The sequence below is a fragment of the Cherax quadricarinatus genome, chromosome 29 (genome assembly GCF_038502225.1).
Source record: "Cherax quadricarinatus isolate ZL_2023a chromosome 29, ASM3850222v1, whole genome shotgun sequence".
Taxonomy (NCBI): domain Eukaryota; kingdom Metazoa; phylum Arthropoda; class Malacostraca; order Decapoda; family Parastacidae; genus Cherax; species Cherax quadricarinatus.
In genome coordinates this window covers 2,676,814-2,699,509 of record NC_091320.1, presented here as the reverse complement: position 1 = coordinate 2,699,509, position 22,696 = coordinate 2,676,814, and the positions used below count along the sequence as shown (strand labels likewise).

The 22,696-nt window shown below is 39.9% G+C and overlaps 2 protein-coding genes across 3 annotated transcripts in view; both read right to left on the bottom strand.

Moving 5' to 3' along the window:
• Positions 1-22,696, bottom strand: part of LOC128690643 (quinone oxidoreductase-like protein 2 homolog) — a 172,183-nt gene that overhangs the window by 74,202 nt on the left and 75,285 nt on the right. The window lies entirely within an intron of this gene.
• Positions 20,558-22,696, bottom strand: part of LOC128692171 (N-acetylated-alpha-linked acidic dipeptidase 2) — a 273,078-nt gene continuing 270,939 nt past the window's right edge. For both annotated transcript variants that reach the window (XM_070089594.1, XM_070089595.1), the window contains one exon: positions 20,558-20,915. In XM_070089594.1, the coding sequence (XP_069945695.1) occupies positions 20,717-20,915 (199 nt within the window). In that variant the 3' untranslated portion in view covers positions 20,558-20,716. The remainder of the gene's footprint in view (positions 20,916-22,696) is intronic.

Genomic DNA, 22,696 nt, shown 5'->3' with positions numbered 1-22,696 from the left:
GAATTCTTCTGGGCTGAATCTAGAGCTCTTGCCTGGTCAAAGGCAGCGGCTAAGTCGAGAGTTTTATTCTCCAATAAACGCTGCCTTATTATTGGTGATTGCAGGCCACTGATAAAAGCATCCCTGATGGACTCTTCACAATACTGAGCAGCTGTCACTGCTTGGAAGTGACAGTCCTTACCTAAGATTTTCAGTGCTTGAAAGTATTCCTCTAAGGACTCATCAATCTGCTGGCGGCGAGTTGCAAGGCGATAGCGTGCAAAGATTTCATTTGTAGGTTTAATATACTGAGACTTGAGGGTTTTGATAGCATCTTCGTAGGTATTACACTCAGAAATAGCCTCATATATCTTAGGTGACACAAAATTGATGAGCAGACTTAGTTTATCTAGATCTTCTTTAGGAAGGGCTCCCAAGAAGTTTTCGAAAGTCTTAAACCAGTGCTTCCATTCCTGAGCAGCCGTTGATAAGCTGGGGTCACAGTCTAGCCTCTCAGGTTTCAGTAAACGCTCCATGTTGTGATGTAGTCTAGCGCAGGATCACCACCAGGTAGCCCAGGATTCTATGTTCAATAAATTGTTGTGATAGAAACACAGGCCTTATCTCTAGGCTTTATTGAACATAGAATCTTCATAGTACTTCTGCAACAACAAAATATAATGACTAGTACATCTAATAATGGCTTCTACAGGGATGGTGATGTCTTGCATATGTCAAGAGAAAAGTTATAACTACAGGCCATATATTTAAACTCACCATGTAATCTGCATCGCTGATAAATGTATAAAGTATGAGAGAATCACACACCATGTGTTGGTGCCCATGACCACACCAAACTGTTGTTGTTGTTAAGGGCCCCTAGAGGTGGTGCAGTATTATCCTGCTGCTGCTCCTCACAGGACCAGTATCACTACACCACGGCTTGACTACTCAATGACTGAAGAAATACTTCCTAACATCCCTTTGATTCATCTGAGTCTTCAACTTCCAATTGTGACCTCTTGTGTCTGTGTCCCATCTCTGGAACATCCCGTCTTTGTCCACCTCGTCTATTCCGCGCAGTATTTTATATGTTGTTATCATGTCTCCCCTGACCCTCCTGGCCTCCAGTGTCGTCAGGCCGATTTCCCTCAACCTTTCTTCGTAGGACAATCCCCGTAGCTCTGGGACTAGTCTTGTTGCAAACCTTTGCACTTTCTCTAATTTCTTGACGTGTTTGACTAGGTGTGGATTCCAAACTGGAGCTGCATACTCCAGTATGGGCCTGACGTAAATGGTATACAGAGCCTTGAACGAATCCTTACTGAGGTATCGGAACGCTATCCGTAGGTTTGCCAGGCGCCAGTATGCTGCAGCAGTTATCTGATTGATGTGTGCCTCAGGAGATATGCTCGGTGTTGTACTCACCCCCAGATCTTTTTCCTTGAGTGAGGTTTGCAGACTTTGGCCATCTAAACTATATTGTGTCTGCGGTCTTCTTTGCCCTTCCCCAATCTTCATGACTTTGCATTTGGCAGGGTTAAACTCAAGGAGCCAGTTGCTGGACCAGGCTTGTAGCCTGTCCAGGTCTCTTTGTAGTCCTGCCTGATCCTCATCCGATTTGATTCTTCTCATTAACTTCACATCGTCCGCAAACAAGGACACTTCTGAGTCTATCCCTTCCGTTATGTCATTCACATATACCAAGAACAGCACAGGTCCTAGGACTGACCCCTGTGGAACCCCGCTTGTCACAGGCGCCCACTCTGACACCTCGTCACGTACCATGACTCGTTGTTGCCTCCCTGTCAGGTATTCTCTGATCCATTGCAGTGCCTTTCCTGTTATGTGTGCCTGATCCTCTAGCTTTTGCAGTAACCTCTTGTGAGGAACTGTGTCGAAGGCCTTCTTGCAGTCCAAAAAGTGCAGTCAATCCACCCCTCTCTCTCTTGTCTTACTTCTGTCACCTTGTCATAAAACTCTAGTAGGTTTGTGACACAGGATTTTCCCTCCCTGAAACCATGCTGGTTGTCAATTATGCACTTGTTTCTTTCCAGGTGCTCCACCACTCTCCTCCTGATCATCTCCATGACCTTGCATACTATACACGTTAGTGATACAGGTATGTAGTTTAGTGCCTCATGTCTGTCTCCCTTTTTAAAAATTGGGACTACATTTGCCATCTTCCATACCTCGGGGAGATGCCCAGTTTCAAATGATGTGTTGAAGCTCTTTGTTAATGGTACACACAATATCTCTGCTCCCTCTTTAAGGACCCACGGAGAAATGTTGTCTGGTCCCACCGCCTTTGAGGTGTCAAGTTAGTAAGTTTATTCAGGTATACACAAATACAGTTACATAGAATTATCATACATAGCAGCATATGTGTAGAGAACCTAGGATAACCTCATCCAGCACTTGCTGGTGCACCCCCCTGCTCTGATTTCCTGGAGTCCTACTGGTTTCCACTGTAAATACTTCTTTAAATCTCGTGTTGAGCTCCTGACATACCTCTCGGTCGTTTCCTGTGAATTCCCCATCACCCTTCCTCAGTCTGATTATCTGGTCCTTGACTGTTGTTTTCGTCCTGATGTGGCTGTACAACAGCTTCGGGTCAGTCTTGACTTTCGATGCTATGTCATTTTCGTATTGCCGCTGAGCCTCCCTTCTTATCTGTGCATATTCGTTTCTGGCTCTTCGGCTAATCTCTTTATTTTCCTGAGTTGTGTGTGTGTGTGTGCACGTGTGCTTGTTTGTGTGTGTGTGTATATGTTTGTACACTCGTGTGCATGTGTCTGTGCATGCGTGTGCGCGCGCTTGTGTGGGTGTATGACCCACTTAATATTTGTATTTATAACTTATTACAATTGTGACCAGGTGTGGATGTGTCACTGGCTCATTACTTTGTAATTTGTTCATGATTGTAACCATGTATAGGAGTGTAGATGCTTCATTACCTTTGTAACTTGTCATGATTGTGACCAGATCTACCTGCAGTTCATTACCGTTGTAACTAGTTCAGCTATCATAACTTCCGGGCCCGGTCCCTGGACTCACTATGTACCTCTGTAATCTTTTGACTACCACCCACACCATGATTCAAATTCAAATTCAAAGTTTATTCTCTATAAAGATTACAATGTTGAATTTACAGAATTTGGTTGTTGTGTGGTTTAAATGTAGTTAAATAATGATTACAGAGTGTACCACTAGAACGCCTAGCATGGCTAGGCATTTCGGGCAGACTTAGTTTAATTCTTTATTTTAAAATATTACAAATTATGAGGTAAGTTAGTATTATGGCTAAGTGACTAAATACTAGTTTGTGAGTTTAGCAATGTGAATGCTTTTGTTTTGGCACAGTACATAGTTTCAGTATTGGAGTATCATAGGATTCATTATTTTAAGATTGAGATTAATATTTCTGTTTATGGTCAAATGGGTGAGTGAAAGTGTGAACCACCAGGTGGTATTCGTGTAGTTAGTTGATGGGGTGTATCAGGGAGATAAGATGTTTTCTAATGGTAGTTTTGAAGGTGATGAATGTGTCTGCAGTTCTAGAGTTCTCAGGTAGGGTGTTCCAGATTTTAGGGCCTTTGACATACATTGAATTTTTGTAAAGGTTTAGTTGGACACGGGGAATGTCGTAGAGATGTTTGTGTCTGGTGTTATGCCTGTGGGTTCTGTCACAACTATCAACAAAGCATTTTAGGTCAAGGTTGATATTGGAGTTTAAGGTCCTGTAGATGTAGATTGCACAGTAGTAAGTGTGGATGTACTGAACAGGGAGTAAGTTTAGATATATGAAGAGTGAGGGAGGGGGGGTGTTGCCAGGGATAGGATTTAGTGATTATTCTTACTGCAGCTTTTTGTTGGGTTATTATTGGCTTTAGGTGTGTTGCTGTAGTTGATCCCCAAGCTCAAATAGCATAGGTGAGGTATGGATAAATAAGTGAGTTGTATAGTGTGAGAAGGGCATTTTGCAGCACGTAGTATCGTATCTTGGAGAGGATCCCAACTGTTTTGGATACTTTTTTGGTTATGTGTTAGTAAGTAAGTAAGTAAGTAAGTAAGTAAGTAAGTTTATTCAGGTATACACAAATACAGTTACATAGAATTATCATACATATCAGCATATGTGTAGAGAACCTAGGATAACCCAAAAAAGTCAGACAGAGTGACTTATTTCCATTGGGGTGCTATTGGGGTGGATATGGGTGCTGAAATTCAGGTTGTTGTCAAGGTATAGACCTAGAAATTTGCCCTCATTATGTCTGGTAATTAGAGTGTTATCGATCTTAATGTTAATTTGTGCATCTCCTGCTCTGCTACCAAACATAATATAGTAGGTTTTGTCAGTGTTAAGCGTAAGTTTATTGGCTGTCATCCATGTCGATATTTTGATCAGCTCCTCGTTAACAATGGTGTTGAGGGTGGCAAGATTAGGGTGAGAGATGACATAAGTCGTGTCGTCAGCAAAGAGAATGGGTTTCAGGTGTTGGGATACGTTTGGAAGATCATTGATGTATATGAGGAAGAGCAGGGGACCAAGGACACTTCCCTGCGGAACTCCAGTATCAAGTGGCCGTGTTGTTGATGCTGTGTCTTTAATGGTAACATACTGATACCTATTAGTAAGGTAAGATTTGAAATAAGCAAGCGCATGGCCTCTTATACCGTAATGGTTAAGTTTGTGGAGTAGGATGTCGTGGTCTACTGTGTCATAAGCTTTTCTTAGGTCAATAAAAATTCCTAGTTGATATTCCTTATTTTCCAATGCTGTGTAAAGCAGATCTAGCATTTTTATGATTGCATCATTAGTGCTTTTATTTTTCCTAAATCCAAATTGGCAGGGGTTGAGTATGTTTTGTGCTGTTATAAATGAATATAGTCTCCTGTGCACGAGTTTCTCAAAGATTTTGGATAGCAGTGGTAAGTTTGATATTGGCCTATAGTTGTTTAAGTCTGTAGGGTCACCATCTTTATGTATTGGTGTAACCCTTGCCATCTTGAGTAGTTTCGGGAAGGTGCTAGTTTCTAGTGACTTGTTAAAAAGTAATGAAATAGCATGCGAAAGGATATGGGCCGCTCGCTTGTACAGTAATGGTGGGACAGACAGATTCCCTGAGTTGTTTTTAAGTGACTTTATAATCTCGGTGACTTCCGAGGGCTCAGTTGGTGCAAGATAGAAGGAATTTGGGAAATTCCCATCTAGGTAGTCCCCGGCATGGGCATTGGTATATGGGATTTTATTGGCGAGATTAGATCCTATGGTTGAGAAGAAGTCGTTTATCTTGTTAGCTGTGTCAGTGGGATGTAGTGGTGTTTCATTAGGTTTAGTTAGGACAATATTCTTGTTTTTTTTCAGTTTGTGGGTCCCTAGAATCTGAGAGAGTGTTTTCCAGGTCTTTTTTATATCTCCTCTAGTGTCTGTGAATCTACTGGAGTAGTATAGTTGTTTGGTTTTCTTTATTACTTTGGTGAGAACTGATGAATAGTGTTTAAGAATATCTTTGTGTATTAAGCCCTGTCTATATTGCTTTTCATATTGGTGTTTCTTGTCAATGGATTTCAGAATGGTGCTGGTTAGCCATGGGCAACCAAGCCATTTGTTTGTGATCTGTTTCGTTTTTATAGGACAATGTTTGTTGTATAGTCTAAGTAATTTGTTAAGAAAAATGTCTGTCCAGTCATCAATACCATTGGCCTTGGAGAATTCTGTAGGCCAGTCAACAATCTCTAGGTCAGCTGTGAACTTCCTTATTGAGGCCTCGTCACGGAGTCTAAATGAGACTTTGTTGTATTCAAGTGGTGGTTTATTAATGTTTGTCAGGAGGAAGGTAGGGTAGTGGTCTGTAATGCTATCTGTGATTATCCCTGATTTAAGGGGGGCTAGTATATTGGTCCATATGTGGTCTATTATGGTTGCACTTGTCTCAGTGAGCCTGGTTGGTTTAGTTATTGTTGATATGAGAAGTGTGTTGTTCATATTGTTGATGAAATCAGTTACAGGCTGATCATCTAGTAAGCCAAGGTTGATGTTGAAGTCTCCAGCTAAGAGAAGGTGGTGCTTATTCATTTGTCTGTTTGTTATTAGTGACTTTAATTTCTCACTGAAATTTGGGATGTTTGTGTGAGGTATCCGGTAAATGGCACAGATTGTTATAGGTGTCTTAAGGTTTTTTACAGTAAAATTAGCAAAAATGTATTCCCCATATTCATCACTAAAGCAAGTGGTGCTAATACAAGATAATTGGTTAGAGTAATAGATTGCAATACCACCCCCAACTTGGTTTGGTCTGCAGTTGTGAATTGGTGTATCCTGGTAGAGGGTAGATATCTATTGTGTCCTGCTTAAGCCAGGTCTCAGTAAAAATAATGCAGGAGAAGGGTGTCTTTAGTGATTCAAGGAGTGCCAGGAGGTCATCATAGTGTTTGCTTAAGGACCTGATATTGTAGTTAAGTACTGATAGACTTTTAGCATTGTTTAGGATAGTGCTGGCTTGTGATGCTGTGTAATAAAGGCAGTTACTTTCCAATAGGTTTTGATTGGGTGTCAGATTATGGAGGTTTAGATCAGGGTCAACGTGATCAATCATCTTCTAGGTTTAAATTATGGTTATTTATATCCTGAGTTATGTGTTGAGTTCTAGTTCTGATATCTGTAGTGGTGGGAAGCTTGGATAAGTATATAGCTAGAGTATTTTGGTCATATAGAGTATAGTCACTACTACACATAATGAAGTTGATGTTGTCTATGTGTTGTGCTGGAATGAACTAAAGTACAACTAGGTATAAACTAGTAATATAAAAATACAAATTTAAAATAGAACAAGACTCTCACTTGTAATTGCACTAAGGTCTAATATAATGACTTTTTTGGAGTCTATGTTTTGAGCTAGAATGAGCTATAGTACAACTAGATTTAATCTAATAATATAAAAATACAAATTAAAAATAGCATCAGTCTCTCACTAGTAATTGCACTATGGTCTAATATAATGAATTTGGTATTGACTATAGTACAACTGAGTTTAATCTAATGATATAAAAAAGGCACAAGACTCTCAATTGCAATTGCACTAAGGTCTTATATAAGTTGTTTACAAGAATTAGAGTATAACTAGATTTAAATTGACAGGATAAAATACACAAGTTAAGGTAGCAAAAGAATAATAATAAAAAAAAAGATAAAAATAAAAATGGCAATGACTTGGTTATAATATGCTAGTAAGATGGTAGACAGGATAGTATAAAAGCTGTAGTTGAAAATACTAGTTTAAAAAAGTATAGAATAAAATGGTCAATAACAGAAGTTTACAATAAGTTTGATCAATATAGTTTAAAGCAAAATTGGGCAATAATAGGGATTTTAGAATAAAATTGGGCAATTGAGTATTTCTTAAAGTGAGGTAGAATTATTGAGGACAAGTTATGGCTAGTTTATAATAAAATAAGATGGAACAGTGATGCCGTAAGTTGTAAAAAAAGGAGATAGATTCTGTAGATATTAAACAAATTAAGACTATGAGGTAGAATGGTCGTTGAATACAACAATGACAATCAAAAGTAGTAGGGGTATTAGAATTTTAGGGGGGCAGAAATTTATGACAATATAACACTAACTGTGGACTGTGGGTATTATCTGCACTTTACTCTGATTCTGTTAGTCCAGCCTCACTTAGGAATGTTTTAAGGTCATGTTCTGTAGAGATGAAGTATCTCTTCCCAGTGGGCTGTTTCCTAACTGCAATTTTTCCATCCCTCACAAAGCACTGGTGGATTTTTTGGGCATATCCTTGGGATGGTAATGAAACCTGGTGGATGATGGTGAAACCTGGGGGATGATAGTTAGAGCTGGGGGACGATGGTGAGACCTGGAGGATGATAGTGAAACCTGGGGGATGATGGTGAGACATCGAGGATGATGGTGCAACCTTCGGAGTAATGGTGAGGCATGGAGGATGGTGAGAACTGGATGGTGAAACCTCGGAGATGATGGTAAGACCTGGGGAATGATGGAGTGACCTGGAGGATGATGGTGCAACCTCAGGGTGACAGTGAGAAGTGGAGGATGATGGTGAAACCTCGGGGATGATAGATAGACCAGGGGAATGATGGCGAGACCTGGGGGATGATAATGAAACCTGGAGGGGTGATAGTGAGATCTGGGGGATTATGGTGAGACCTGGGGGATGATAGTTAGAACTAGGGATGATGGTTAGACCTGGGGGATTATGGTGAGATCTGGGGGATTATGGTGAGATCCTTGGGATGATAATGAAACCTGGTGGATGATGGTGAAACCTGGGGGATGATAGTTAGACCTGGGGGGTGATGGTGAGACCTGGAGGATGATAGTGAAACCTGGGGGATGATGGTGCAATGCGGGGAATGATGGTGCAACCTAGGGGATGGTGGTGAGACCTGGGGGATGATGGTGAGTCCTGGGGAATGATATTGAGACCTGGGGGGATGATAGAGACCTGGAGGACAATGGTGTCATGGGGGGGATAATATTGAAACCTGGAGGATGATAGTGAGACTTACCTTCTGAGTTGTCCTCTTTGAAAGAAACGTTATAATCCACGAACATCATCACTCACCATTATGTATTACTCTATCACCACGTGTGTATGTATGTATGTTGATAAATTAGACACATGTGCGCCTCTTGGGTATCTTTACTGAGGAAACGTTTCGCCACACAGTGGCTTCATCAGTCCATACAAAGGAGAATCTTGAAGAACAGGAGTAGATGAGGTAATCAGTCCCTCAACCTTCAGTCGATGTGGTCAGTCCATCAATCTTGAATAGAATATGGCATACGTGCGGAGAAGGAGCTTATAAACCATTGGTAGGAGAGGTACAGCAGTCATAGGCGGCGTCACATTTGTTCAATGTTGAAGTAGGTCGTGCCCAAGAATTAGGCACATGTGTCTAATTTATCAACATGTCGGTTCTCTGAACCATTCATCTACAAATCTGTCAGACACTGCAACTTCTTGGGATCTTAATACTTGGGAATTCTTCGCTTGCCTAATTTTTGGGCACGACCTACTTCCACATTGAACAAATGTGATGCCGCCTATGACTGCTGCACCTCTCCTACCAACGGTTTATAAGCTCCTTCTCCGCACGTATGCCGTATTCTATTCAAGATTGATGGACTGACCACATCGACTGAAGGTTGAGGGACTGATTACCTCATTCTACTCCTGTTCTTCAAGATTCTCCTTTGTATGGACTGATGAAGCCACTGTGTGGCAAAACGTTTCCTCAATAAAGATACCCAAGAGGTGCACATGTGTCTAATTTATCAACATGTCGGTTCTCTGAACCATTCATCTACGAACCTGTCAGACACTGCAACTTCTTGGGATCTTAATACTTGGGAATTCTTCGCTTGCCTAATTCTTGGGCACGACCTACTTCCACATTGAACAAATGTGACGCCGCCTATGACTGCTGCACCTCTCCTACCAACGGTTTATAAGCTCCTTCTCCGCACGTATGCCGTATTCTATTCAAGATTGATGGACTGACCACATCGACTGAAGGTTGAGGGACTGATTACCTGATTCTACTCCTGTTCTTCAAGATTCTTTGTATGGACTGATGAAGCCACTGTGTGGCAAAACGTTTCCTCAATAAAGATACCCAAGAGGTGCACATGTGTCTAATTTATCAACATGTCGGTTCTCTGAACCATTCATCTACAAACCTGTCAGACACTGCAACTTCATGGGATCTTAATACTTGGGAATTCTTCGCTTGCCTAATTCTTGGGCACGACCTACTTCCACATTGAACAAATGTGATGCCGCCTATGACTGCTGCACCTCTCCTACCAACGGTTTATAAGCTCCTTCTCCACATGCATGCCGTATTCTATTCAAGATTGATGGACTGACCACATCAACTGAAGGTTGAGGGACTGATTACCTCATTCTACTCCTGTTCTTCAAGATTCTCCTTTGTATGGACTGATGAAGCCACTGTGTGGCGAAACGTTTCCTCAATAAAGATACCCAAGAGGTGCACATGTGTCTAATTTATCAACATGTCGGTTCTCTGAACCATTCATCTACAAACATGTATGTATGTATGTGATGTCACCGTGGTTGTTTAATATATTTATAGATGGGGTTGTAAGAGAAGTAAATTATATATATATATATATATATATATATATATATATATATATTTTTTTTTTTTTTTTATATATATATATATATATATATTTTTTTTCAACAAGTCGGCCGTCTCCCACCGAGGCAGGGTGACCCAAAAAAGAAAGAAAATCCCCAAAAAGAAAATACTTTCATCATCATTCAACACTTTCACCACACTCGCACATTATCACTGTTTTTGCAGAGGTGCTCAGAATACAACAGTATAGAAGCATAAACATATAAAGATACACAACATATCCCTCCAAACTGCCAATATCCCAAACCCCTCCTTTAAAGTGCAGGCATTGTACTTCCCATTTCCAGGACTCAAGTCCGACTATATGAAAATAACCGGTTTCCCTGAATCCCTTCACTAAATATTACCCTGCTCACACTCCAACAGATCGTCAGGTCCCAAGTACCATTCGTCTCCATTCACTCCTATCTAACACGCTCACGCACGCTTGCTGGAAGTCCAAGCCCCTTACCCACAAAACCTCCTTTACCCCCTCTCTCCAACCCTTTCGAGGACGACCCCTACCCCGCCTTCCTTCCCCTATAGATTTATATGCTTTCCATGTCATTCTACTGTGATCCATTCTCTCTAAATGACCAAACCACCTCAACAACCCCTCTTCTGCCCTCTGACTAATACTTTTATTAACTCCACACCTTCTCCTAATTTCCACACTCCGAATTTTCTGCATAATATTTACACCACACATTGCCCTTAAACAGGACATCTCCGCTGCCTCCAACCGTCTCCTCGCTGCTGCATTTACCACCCAAGCTTCACACCCATATAAGAGTGTTGGTACTACTATACTTTCATACATTCCCTTCTTTGCCTCCATAGATAACGTTTTTTTGACTCCACATATACCTCAACGCACCACTCACCTTTTTTCCCTCATCAATTCTATGATTAACCTCATCCTTCATAAATCCATCCGCCGACACGTCAACTCCCAAGTATCTGAAAACATTCACTTCTTCCATACTCCTCCTCCCCAATTTGATATCCAATTTTTCTTTATCTAAATCATTTGACACCCTCATCACCTTACTCTTTTCTATGTTCACTTTCAACTTTCTACCTTTACACACATTCCCAAACTCATCCACTAACCTTTGCAATTTTTCTTTAGAATCTCCCATAAGCACAGTATCATCAGCAAAAAGTAACTGTGTCAATTCCCATTTTGAATTTGATTCCCCATAATTTAATCCCACCCCTCTCCCAAACACCCTAGCATTTACTTCCTTTACAACCCCATCTATAAATATATTAAACAACCATGGTGACATTACACATCCCTGTCTAAGACCTACTTTTACCGGGAAGTAGTCTCCCTCTCTTCTACACACCCTAACCTGAGCCTCACTATCCTCATAAAAACTCTTTACAGCATTTAATAACTTACCACCTATTCCATATACTTGCAACATCTGCCACATTGCTCCTCTATCCACTCTATCATATGCCTTTTCTAAATCCATAAATGCAATAAAAACTTCCCTATCTTTATCTAAATACTGTTCACATATATGCTTCAATGTAAACACCTGATCTACACATCCCCTACCCACTCTAAAACCTCCTTGCTCATCCGCAATCCTACATTCTGTCTTACCTCTAATTCTTTCAATTATAACCCTACCGTACACTTTTCCTGGTATACTCAGTAAGCTTATTCCTCTATAATTTTTACAGTCTCTTTTGTCCCCTTTCCCTTTATATAAAGGGACTATACATGCTCTCTGCCAATCCCTAGGTACCTTCCCCTCTTTCATACATTTATTAAACAAAAGTACCAACCACTCCAACACTATATCCCCCCCTGCTTTTAACATTTCTGTCATGATCCCATCAGTTCCAGCTGCTTTACCCCCTTTCATTTTACGTAATGCCTCACGTACCTCCCCCACACTTACATTCTGCTCTTCTTCACTCCTAAAAGATGGTATACCTCCCTGACCAGTGCATGAAATTACTGCCTCTGTTTCTTCCTTAACATTTAAAAGTTCCTCAAAATATTCTCGCCATCTACCCAATACCTCCATCTCCCCATCTACTAACTCCCCTACTCTGTTTTTAACTGACAAATCCATATTTTCCCTAGGCTTTCTTAACTTGTTTAACTCACTCCAAAATTTTTTCTTATTTTCATTAAAATTTCTTGACAGTGCCTCTCCCACTCTATCATCTGCTCTCCTTTTGCACTCTCTCACCACTCTCTTTACCTTTCTTTTACTCTCCATATACTCTGCTCTTCTTATAACACTTCTGCTTTGTAAAAACCTCTCATAAGCTACCTTTTTCTCTTTTATCACACCCTTTACTTCATCATTCCACCAATCACTCCTCTTTCCTCCTGCCCCCACCCTCCTATAACCACAAACTTCTGCCCCACATTCTAATACTGCATTTTTAAAACTATTCCAACCCTCTTCAACCCCCCCACTACTCATCTTTGCACTAGCCCACCTTTCTGCCAATAGTCGCTTATATCTCACCCGAACTTCCTCCTCCCTTAGTTTATACACTTTCACTTCCCTCTTACTTGTTGTTGCCACCTTCCTCTTTTCCCATCTACCTCTTACTCTAACTGTAGCTACAACTAAATAATGATCCGATATATCAGTTGCCCCTCTATAAACATGTACATCCTGGAGCCTACCCATCAACCTTTTATCCACCAATACATAATCTAATAAACTACTTTCATTACGTGCTACATCATACCTTGTATATTTATTTATCCTCTTTTTCATAAAATATGTATTACTTATTACCAAATTTCTTTCTACACATAGCTCAATTAAAGGCTCCCCATTTACATTTACCCCTGGCACCCCAAATTTACCTACTACTCCCTCCATAACATTTTTACCCACTTTAGCATTAAAATCCCCAACCACCATTACTCTCACACTTGATTCAAAACTCCCCACGCATTCACTCAACATTTCCCAAAATCTCTCTCTCTCCTCTACACTTCTCTCTTCTCCAGGTGCATACACGCTTATTATAACCCACTTTTCACATCCAATCTTTATTTTACTCCACATAATCCTTGAATTAATACATTTATAGTCCCTCTTTTCCTGCCATAGCTTATCCTTCAACATTATTGCTACTCCTTCTTTAGCTCTAACTCTATTTGAAACCCCTGACCTAATCCCATTTATTCCTCTCCACTGAAACTCTCCCACCCCCTTCAGCTTTGTTTCACTTAAAGCCAGGACATCCAGCTTCTTCTCATTCATAACATCCACAATCATCTCTTTCTTATCATCTGCACAACATCCACGCACATTCAGACTTCCCACTTTGACAATTTTCTTCTTCTTATTCTTTTTAGTAATCTTTACAGGAAAAGGGGTTACTAGCCCATTGTTCCCGGCATTTTAGTTGACTTTTACAACACGCATGGCTTACGGAGGAAAGATTCTTATTCCACTTCCCCATGGATATAAAAGGAAAATTAATAAGACCAAGAACTATTAAGATAAAATCAAAGAAAACTCAGATGAGTGTGTATAAATAAATGTGTACATGTATGTGTAGTGTGACCTAAGTGTAAGTAGAAGTAGCAAGACATGCCTGTAATCTTGCATATTTATGAGACAGACAAAAGACATCAGCAATCCTACCATCATGTAAAACAATCACAGGCTTCGTTTTACACTCACTTGGCAGGACGGTAGTACCTCCCTGGGTGGTTGCTGTCTACCAACCTACTATATATATATATATATATATATATATATATATATATATATATATATATATATATTTTTTTTTTTTCAACAAGTTGGTCGTCTCCCACTGAGGCAGGGTGACCCAAAAAAGAAAGAAAATCCCCAAAAAGAAAATACATTCATCATCATTCAACACTTTCACCACACTCACACATTATCACTGCTTTTGCAGAGGTGCTCAGAATACAACAGTTTAGAAGCATATACGTATAAAGATACACAACATATCCCTCCAAACTGCCAATATCCCAAACCACTCCTTTAAAGTGCAGGCATTGTACTTCCCATTTCCAGGACTCAAGTCCGTCTATATGAAAATAACCGGTTTCCCTGAATCCCTTCACTAAATAGTACCCTGCTCACAATCCAACAGATCGTCAGGTCCCAAGTATCATTTGTCTCCATTCACTCCTATCTAACACGCTCATGCACGCTTGCTGGAAGTCCAAGCCCCTCGCCCACAAAACCTCCTTTACCCCCTCTTTCCAACCCTTTCGAGGACGACCCCTACCCCTCTTTCCTTCCCCTATAGATTTATATGCTTTCCATGTCATTCTACTTTGATCCATTCTCTCTAAATGACCAAACCACCTCAACAACCCCTCTTCTGCCCTCTGACTAATGCTTTTATTAACTCCACACCTTCTCCTAATTTCCACACTCCGAATTTTCTGCATAATATTTACACCACACATTGCCCTTAGACAGGACATCTCCACTGCCTCCAACCGTCTCCTCGCTGCTGCATTTACCACCCAAGCTTCACATCCATATAAGAGTGTTGGTACTACTATACTTTCATACATTCCCTTCTTTGCCTCCATAGATAACGTTTTTTGACTCCACATATACCTCAACGCACCACTCACCTTTTTTTCCCTCATCAATTCTATGATTAACCTCATCCTTCATAAATCCATCCGCCGACACGTCAACTCCCAAGTATCTGAAAACATTCACTTCTTCCATACTCCTCCTCCCCAATTTGATATCCAATTTTTCTTTATCTAAATCATTTGATACCCTCATCACCTTACTCCAAACTGCCAATGATATTGGCAGTTTGGAGGGATATGTTGTGTATCTTTATATGTGTATGCTTCTAGACTGTTGTATTCTGAGCACCTCTGCAAAAACAGTGATAATGTGTGAGTGTGGTGAAAGTGTTGAATGATGATGAAAGGATTTTCTTTTTGGGGATTTTCTTTCTTTTTTTGGGTCACCCTGCCTCGGTGGGAGACGGCCAACTTGTTGGAAAAAAAAAAAAAAAAAAAAAAATCACCTTACTCTTTTCTATGTTCACTTTCAACTTTCTACCTTTACACACATTCTCAAACTCATCCACTAACCTTTGCAATTTTTCTTTAGAATCTCCCATAAGCACAGTATCATCAGCAAAAAGTAACTGTGTCAATTCCCATTTTGAAATTGATTCCCCATAATTTAATCCCACCCCTCTCCCGAACACCCTAGCATTTACTTCTTTTACAACCCCATCTATAAATATATTAAACAACCATGGTGACATTACACATCCCTGTCTAAGACCTACTTTTACCGGGAAGTATTCTCCCTCTCTTCTACACACCCTAACCTGAGCCTCACTATCCTCATAAAAGCTCTTTACAGCATTTAGTAACTTACCACCTATTCCATAAACTTGCAACATCTGCCACATTGCTCCTCTATCCACTCTATCATATGCCTTTTCTAAATCCATAAATGCAATAAAAACTTCCCTACCTTTATCTAAATACTGTTCACATATATGCTTCAATGTAAATATATATATATATATATATATATATATATTATTTTTTTTTTTATTATCACACCGGCCGATTCCCACCAAGGCAGGGTGGCCCAAAAAAGAAAGACTTTCACCATCATTCACTCCATCACTGTCTTGCTGTCTTGCCAGAAGGGTGCTTTACACTACAGTTTTTAAACTGCAACATTAACACCCCTCCTTCAGAGTGCAGGCACTGTACTTCCCATCTCCAGGACTCAAGTCCGGCCTGCCGGTTTCCCTGAATCCCTTCATAAATGTTACTTTGCTCACACTCCAACAGCACGTCAAGTATTAAAAACCATTTGTCTCCATTCACTCCTATCAAACACGCTCACGCATGCCTGCTGGAAGTCCAAGCCCCTCGCACACAAAACCTCCTTTACCCCCTCCCTCCAACCCTTCCTAGGCCGACCCCTACCCCGCCTTCCTTCCACTACAGACTGATACACTCTTGAAGTCATTCTGTTTCGCTCCATTCTCTCTACATGTCCGAACCACCTCAACAACCCTTCCTCAGCCCTCTGGACAACAGTTTTGGTAATCCCGCACCTCCTCCTAACTCCCAAACTACGAATTCTCTGCATTATATTCACACCACACATTGCCCTCAGACATGACATCTCCACTGCCTCCAGCCTTCTCCTCGCTGCAACATTCATCACCCATGCTTCACACCCATATAAGAGCGTTGGTAAAACTATACTCTCATACATTCCCCTCTTTGCCTCCAAGGACAAAGTTCTTTGTCTCCACAGACTCCTAAGTGCACCACTCACTCTTTTTCCCTCATCAATTCTATGATTCACCTCATCTTTCATAGACCCATCCGCTGACACGTCCACTCCCAAATATCTGAATACGTTCACCTCCTCCATACTCTCTCCCTCCAATCTGATATTCAATCTTTCATCACCTAATCTTTTTGTTATCCTCATAACCTTACTCTTTCCTGTATTCACCTTTAATTTTCTTCTTTTGCACACCCTACCAAATTCATCCACCAATCTCTGCAACTTCTCTTCAGAATCTCCCAAGAGCACAGTGTCATCAGCAAAGAGCAGCTGTGACAACTCCCACTTTGTGTGTGATTCTTTATCTTTTAACTCCACGCCTCTTGCCAAGACCCTCGCATTTACTTCTCTTACAACCCCATCTATAAATATATTAAACAACCACGGTGACATCACACATCCTTGTCTAAGGCCTACTTTTACTGGGAAAAAATTACCCTCTTTCCTACATACATATATATATATATATATATATATATATATATATATATATATATATATATATATATTTTTTTTTTTTTTTTTTCAACAAGTCGGTCGTCTCCCACCGAGGCAGGGTGACCCAAAAAAGAAAGAAAATCCCCAAAAAGAAAATACTTTCATCATCATTCAACACTTTCACCACACTCACACATTATCACTGCTTTTGCAGAGGTGCTCAGAATACAACAGTTTAGAAGCATATACGTATAAAAATATACAACATATCCCTCCAAACTGCCAATATCCCAAACCCCTCCTTTAAAGTGCAGGCATTGTACTTCCCATTTCCAGGACTCAAGTCCAACTATATGAAAATAACCGGTTTCCCTGAATCCCTTCACTAAATATTACCCTGCTCACACTCCAACAGATCGTCAGGTCCCAAGTATCATTCGTCTCCATTCACTCCTATCTAACACGCTCATGCACACTTGCTGGAAGTCCAAGCCCCTCGCCCACAAAACCTCCTTTACCCCCTCTTTCCAATCCTTTCGAGGACGACCCCTACCCCTCTTTCCTTCCCCTACAGATTTATGTGCTTTCCATGTCATTCTACCTTGATCCATTCTCTCTAAATGACCAAACCACCTCAACAACCCCTCTTCTGCCCTCTGACTAATGCTTTTATTAACTCCACACCTTCTCCTGATTTCCACATTCCGAATTTTCTGCATAATATTTACACCACACATTGCCCTTAGACAGGACATCTTAAATGTAGTGTACACGAGTGAACCTAACTTCGTGGAGCAGTGGGAGCTTAGTGTACTTAGCCATGCTTTACCTAATTACACATAAAGCCCAGAAATTATAAGTGAAAAATATAATACCTTTTCAGTCAATTTTGGACCATTAGTAAATTGCAAATGAGTTGAATAAAGCAAATGCCACAAGTAGCAGGGGTGTCGTAAGGGGGGGAGGCGCCCCGAGTGACACCATTTAGGGGGTGACACCATAGAGCCTCTAAAGGTGACACAAATGCACAACGCTGCACCAACATAACAGAAGAATCCTTCATTTCTATATAGCCTATTATATTTTAACAAAGTACAAATAAGCCTATATGTATAGGGAAAATAATTTTTTTTGATGATGTGATAGATGATTTTGCAGGATTGAAGGTAAGGAAATGTAAGATCAGATACATTGAGATGTTACCTGTACTCAAAGTCAAATTGGAACTAGTATTTCTCTGATATTGCAATGTTTTTCTTTATTTTTCCATTTTCTTTTTTTTTTAGTATTTTTAAAGATGAATAAATGTAGGATCTGTTGGCTGTACTCATAGTGGTATTTGAGTTTATGTTTCCTCAATATTACTATGATTATTTATTTTATCATTAATAAAGTTGAGAAGTATTCTCCTGTTCAGTTTATGGCCCTTAAACGTTCTCATTGCTAAACATTAGTCACCGGTCATGCAGTAGTGACGTAACTGGAGTTTACCCCCCCTCCATCCCCCCGCCCTTGAATTTCATGGGGGTGACACCAAAGATGTTGCCCTGGGTGACACCAGAGATTCCACCCCAGGTGACACTAACACTAGCTACGCCACTGACAATTAGGTTGTGTTAGGTTAGGTAAAGTTTGTCAAGAAACAGGACAACTGTCTCCTGATGCAGGTCTTAGAAAGATGATGATCCACCATTGGAGCCTTTGATCATCTAACAGAGGCCTTCCACTGGCTTAAGGGTCCACCCCTTTAAAAATTATAGTTACAGTTTTAACCGTACCACAAGTAAGGCGAAGGCAGGGTGAAGAGGAAACGGCGCGAGTGAGGCAGAGTTCTGGAGATAGAACAATGGCCAGGGTGAGGCAGAGTTCTGGAGATAGAACAATGGCCAGGGTGAGGCAGAATTCTGGAGATAGAACAATGGCCAGGATGAGGCAGAGTTCTGGAGATAGAATAACGGCCAGGGTGAAGTCAAGTTCTGGAGATAGAACAATGGCCAACGTGAGCAGAGTTCTGGAGATAGAACAAAGATCATGGTGAGGCAGAGCTCCGGAGATAGAACAATGGCCAGGATGAGGCTGAGTTCTGGAGATAGAACAACAGCCAAGGTGAGGCAGAGTTCTAGAGATAGAACAACAGTCAGGGTGAGGCAGAGTTCTGGAGATAGAACAACAGCCAGGGTGAGGCAGAGTTCTGGATAGAACAACGGCCAGAGTGAGGCAGAGTTCTGGAGATAGAACAATTGCCAAGGTGAGGCAGAGTTCTTGAGATAGAACAACAGTCAGGGTGAGGCAGAGTTCTGGAGATAGAACAACGGCCAGGGTGAGGCAGAGTTCTGGAGATAGAACAATGGCCAGGGTGAGGCAGAGTTCTGGAGATAGAACAACAGCCAGAATGAGGCAGAGTTCTGGAGATAGAACAATGGCCAAGGTGAGGCAGAGTTCTGGAGACAGAACAACAGCCAGGGTGAGGCAGAGTTCGGGAGATAGAACAATGGTTGGGTGAGGCAGAGTTCTGGAGATAGAACAACAGCCAGGGTGAGGCAGAGTTCTGAAGATAGAACAACTGCCAGGATGAGGCAGAGTTCTGGAGATTAGAACACTTTAGAGTGCAGCCTATAGGAATTTTTTTTAAATTCATGGGGAAGCTTTAAACTCATAGGAGTCATTGAGTGATCGGGAGAATGGAAGATAATTTGGTTAAATCTGAGGAGAGGGAAGATATACGAGGGAAGATACAGTGTGAACTAGTTGTATATTCAATTTTCTTGTATTCACTGTAACTGACCTAATGACCATATGTACAATTACAGCACTGTTATTGCCTTATTAATCTTAAGTTAGTATTAAGTTTACCTGAAATACTCTGCATATAAAGGGGCTTTTGGCATGTTCACCAAATTGTTACACTCTTTTGTACAAACATGTATCATGCTAAAATAAATTTGTTATTGTTATATGCATGTCTTGAATCAAAAGTCTGTCAGCAGCACCAAGACACTTCGAGGAGAAGCCAATGGTATAATACAAGTACCTGGAGATGTAAGCTCGGCCTCGTTGACAAATCACAATAAACTTCTTGTGTTTTGTTTCGTCAATGGTACTGTGACTATTCTTTCTTTCTATATTTTCATAATAATAGATTTTTGAAGTATTGTGTTGAGTGATGGGTATATTCCTAATTTGGTAAGACAATCTGCTTAGTCTGACTTGCATATTAGTAGCTTTCTTTTGTGCCTATCAATGTTTTATTACATGTAAACTACATACATTATTTGTACTGCATAAAGAAATACAAAATGTATTGTAAAGTTAGTACTGTGCTTGTATGAGGTCTTAAATCAGTCTCAGTACATAACAAAAGGAAGGAATTAGGGTAAAGACTAATGTATGTATTCACATTCTCTAAAGGTGTCCATTAAAATATGTGAAGTAAATATTACATTTTCTATGTTATGAAAAAGTTAGTAATATGTTTTAAGCTTAGAATACTTGATTGATTATTATTTGTTTTTTTTCTCAATTGAGCATAATTATGTTAGTAAGTGGAAAGTTCTAATAGGATTGTGTTAGCTTCAGGTCTGATCCACAAAGAGGAATGTTGATTGATAATTTGCATATAATGCATAACTGGTAGCTTATATTTTAACACAATTTTATATTGACTTATCAGTAACATGTAAAATATATTTTACAGGTTAATTATGAATTGATATAAAATAATTTGTCATTTTGCCAAATTTCTCAGAAAAATAATAATATGTTTCCCTAAGAATCCTCTACCATAAGTCATCTGTAAGAACTTTGGCAGCAGTGTTAAGGAGGTGAGTTACAGCTGCTAAGTGGTGAGCAAACGTTCTCCACAGGTCGTTACGGTGTTCCTCTTGTGCTTCCTCTATGGCACTCAAAGTGTCAATTAAACCAGCAAATGCTGTCCCTGAATAAGCATCGTTCTTGCTGGGTGCTGTGATCACGTGGCTGTACAAGAAATTGAGGTTATTAGTTACTCAGTATGATATAACGAAGAAGACACAAATAACCACACATAGGATAAGGTAACCTATGATGACGTTTCAGTCTGACTTGGATCATTAATTAACTAGTCCAAGTTGGACTGAAACTTCATCAAAAATTTCATTCTCCCATGTACAGGTTATTTGTGTTTCGTTCCAGTCACAGTATTGTGACTTTTTATTAATGTTAAAATTAATGTAAATATTAATGTAAACATTAATGATAGCCCAAAATCAAACAACAGAGAATGATCTCATACATTATAATAACTACTGTCTTGCAATAGTTTATTATTCTTCTAGTAACTTTATTTATCAATAACATGGTGTATGGATTTAACTAGATACAAAGAAAACATCAAATGATAAGACACAAAATTAGGAAATATGAAAAAAAAAAAAAATATATAGTTGGTAACAGTCTAGCTTTTTATATATGTAAAACTTTTATGGAAGCTGGAACAATTTATTAATGTAGCTGAGTGGAGGAAACTGAATATAAAACACTGAGGCTTTATATTATCTGGAGAGGGTTTCAGGGGTCAATGCCCCCGTGGCCCGGTCTGTGACCAAACCGCGAGGTACACAGGTAAAGTTGGTCAATTATGAAGAACTCAACCGTATTATAATAAGCGAAACATAATTTAGCCTAATCCAACTAAACATATTACTTGTACTTACACTTAGGTCACACTACACATACATGTACAAGCATATATATACACACCCCTCTGTGTTTTCTTCTATTTTCTTACTAGTTCTTATTTTTGTTTATTTTAGCTTATCTCCATGGGGAAGTGGAACAGAATTCTTCCTCTGTAAGCCATGCGTGTCATAAGAGGCGACTAAAATGCTGGGAGCAAGGGGCTAATAACCCCTTCTCCTGTATATATTACTAAATTTAAAAGGGAAAACTTTCGTTTTTCCTTTTTTCGGCCACCCTGAATCAGTGGGATATGGCCGGTGTGTTGTAAGAAGAATATTCCATAACGTAGATATTGGTAGTTTCAGTACAATGTTTTTAAGATCAAACAACAACAAAAAAAATTAACTCCTAAAAAGAAAAAAGACAACTATCACATTATGTTTATAAGGTATGTAATTTTTTCTTATGGCTGCAGAGGGAGGCCTGGTCAAGGACTGGGCTGTGGGGGTGGTGACCCCCAGAACACAATCCAGGTGACAGAGACATTAGGATAATGTGTCAGTATGGGAGTTAAGAATGTCTGTAGTGAGTACTAACTAGTTACACCTAGTTATTATTGTTCCACAAGGCTGAAGACGATATAACCTTAAACTTGCTAGAAAAATGGTCAACAGAGTTCTACGATACCCATTTTCATGACAGTTTACAGAGAAGTTTTACACTTCCCAGTTACAATACTCCCTCAGTTTATATAAACGTTTCTGGTTTTATTGTATAAAACATTAGCGACATTTTAAATACAATACTTCTGACGATGACTCAGGTTGTTTCTCTACTGCAAAGACCTAATTAATGGGAAAATAAATGACAATTTAATATATATATGATACTAAATGCATAAGAGATGCTAATTAACATGGAAAGTCAGTGAAGGTGTCTGCTGTGACTATCATAAAAATGGAGAAACAAACATTGTGTGTGTGTGGTGGAAATGTAGTTTACCTTTCGTTTTATATGGTTTCTGGTGAAAAAAATGGTTTGCCTTTCAAATAGGGGAAGGTACCTAGGGATTGGCAGAGAGCTTGTATAGTTCCTTTATA